General features: G+C 40.2%; 1 protein-coding gene across 1 annotated transcript in view; it reads left to right on the top strand.

Moving 5' to 3' along the window:
- atp2b2 (ATPase plasma membrane Ca2+ transporting 2) overlaps positions 1–2,135 on the top strand; it is a 95,363-nt gene that overhangs the window by 64,248 nt on the left and 28,980 nt on the right. The window contains 1 exon segment of the mRNA XM_020605079.1: positions 567–809. Within this exon segment, the coding sequence (XP_020460735.1) occupies positions 567–809 (243 nt within the window).

Raw genomic sequence — 2,135 nt, 5'->3', positions numbered from 1 at the left:
GGGGATTTGTTGGGTTTTCCCTATGTAATAATAGTGATAACAGTAAGGTCTAGACCTTACTTTGTAAAGTGTCCTGAGATGACTTTTGTTGTGATTTGGTGCTACACAAATAAAATTTGATTTGATTTGATTTTGATTAAACGGAGTTTGACCTGAGTCTGACCTTCACTGCAATAAACCTTAAAGTATAATCTAACTATTAGCTGCAGCTCAGAAGATACACTTTTTACATTTTGGGAATGTAAAAATGGGAATTGTTAATACATTATTTCACAGCAGCAAACAGAAAAACTGATGCTGATGAAGGCCAGGTGCAGAAAACATTTAGTTTTTACTGTGAATAACTGTGAAATAATAATTAATAATAAGCATTTTAGCATATTATGTACAGTGAGCACATGTATCTCTCTTTTTGAATTAGTAGCCATTATAGCCACTGAAATCCAAGCAGTGTAAGTTTGTGACAGACTAATTCAGGTGTCTGACTAACAGTGCATGATATTCTAAAGCATTTTTAAATAAGCATTACAGCACACCATTGTCATCATGTTGTTTCCTACCAACAGAAAATGATGAAAGACAACAACCTAGTGCGTCACCTGGATGCATGCGAAACAATGGGCAATGCTACAGCCATCTGCTCTGACAAGACAGGCACGTTAACCACCAACCGTATGACGGCTGTGCAGTGTTACGTTGGAGATGTGCACTACAAAGAAATCCCAGACCCTGGAGTTCTGCCACCCAAATCACTGGACTTACTGGTCAATGCCATCTCCATCAACAGTGCCTATACCACCAAAATACTGGTAAGCCACCTGTAATGGGAGCCGCATACATAGAGTTTAGAGGTCTTTCTTCTAAGAGTTGGAGGAACAAGAATGTAAAGAAACTGACATAATCTTGCTGCATCTGTACAATTACACCTAAACATTCATTACTTAATAAAATGATAAACAAGTGTTGTGCTCTTATATATGGAATTTGAAACCCCATATACAGTACCCCCAATCCATGTTTATAGTTCACATCATACATGAAATTGTCTGTGAACCCTGTTGACAGTAGTCATCTCAGCCAAGGCAGAGGTAAAGTTTTTACCAGGGTTTGTTTGTTGGTTGATTTGTTCACAGCTTAATTCAAAATTTAACAATTGGATATGGGTAAAAGTTTTTTTGGTGAGGTAGGGTATGTCCCATGGACCAATCCATTTGATTTTGGTGCTGATCTGGCTCATCATCCAGATCTAAGAGTTTTCTAAATAATTTCTCACCACTATGGATGTTAGCTGTACGTTAGTAAAGATGTCAGTTCCCTCTGTGTGTGTGGTGAAACCATAAGATGAGAGTATCCTTTAAACAGTTAGACAGTTTTGCAGTGCTTTCATCTTGGTGAAGCAGGCATTTGGTGTCTTTGGCTGCTGCTTTAGATTCATCAGGTATTCACTCAACTTGTCACCTTGAGAACAGTTGCGTAATTTGGTCTTATCTGATATTCAGAGTGTAGCAGACTGTAATTGAATCCAGTTTGTCTAAGTGGTCATGATGGCCTCTTGTTTACACTGAAGAGATGTGTGTGTATATTTATATGTCTGTTAATCGGATAATCTGAAATCCATACTCCTGTCAGGTCACGTGTCTGAAACACATATCCTAAAGATGAAGATTGCCAAAATCAGCATGTTTTCAGACTGTTGCAACAAAATCTATGACTAATCTTATTCCTGGCATTACCATATTTACTCATCTGTACACAGACACAGACATATTTTTTGTGCCTGTCTGTGTGAGACACTATCCTTGTAAACCCCTGTAGAGTCTATTCACTGATGGTTGACCAACTGACAAACGGCCTTATGGAACTTGCATGGGGAATGCGCTGAGCAGGAAGGACCTCTGTGACAGAGGGATCACACAGAATTCACCTGCTACCCCTCAAGGCACAATCACAGTCTTGATGAAAACAGAATGTTGGTCACTGGGGTTCTAAGATGGAGAGCTACAGACCGATGTCCATCCATCCATCCATCCATTTTCCTCCGCTTATCCGGGACTGGGTCGCGGGGGCAGCAGTCTAAGCAAAGATGCCCAGACTTCCCTCTCCAGACACTTCCTCCAGCTCCTCCGGGGGAATGC

This window comes from Monopterus albus, unplaced genomic scaffold (assembly GCF_001952655.1).
Source record: "Monopterus albus unplaced genomic scaffold, M_albus_1.0 scaffold1.1, whole genome shotgun sequence".
In the NCBI taxonomy this organism is placed as follows: domain Eukaryota; kingdom Metazoa; phylum Chordata; class Actinopteri; order Synbranchiformes; family Synbranchidae; genus Monopterus; species Monopterus albus.
Note: the sequence above shows the minus strand (reverse complement) of the source record. Positions and strands in the feature narration are given on the sequence as shown.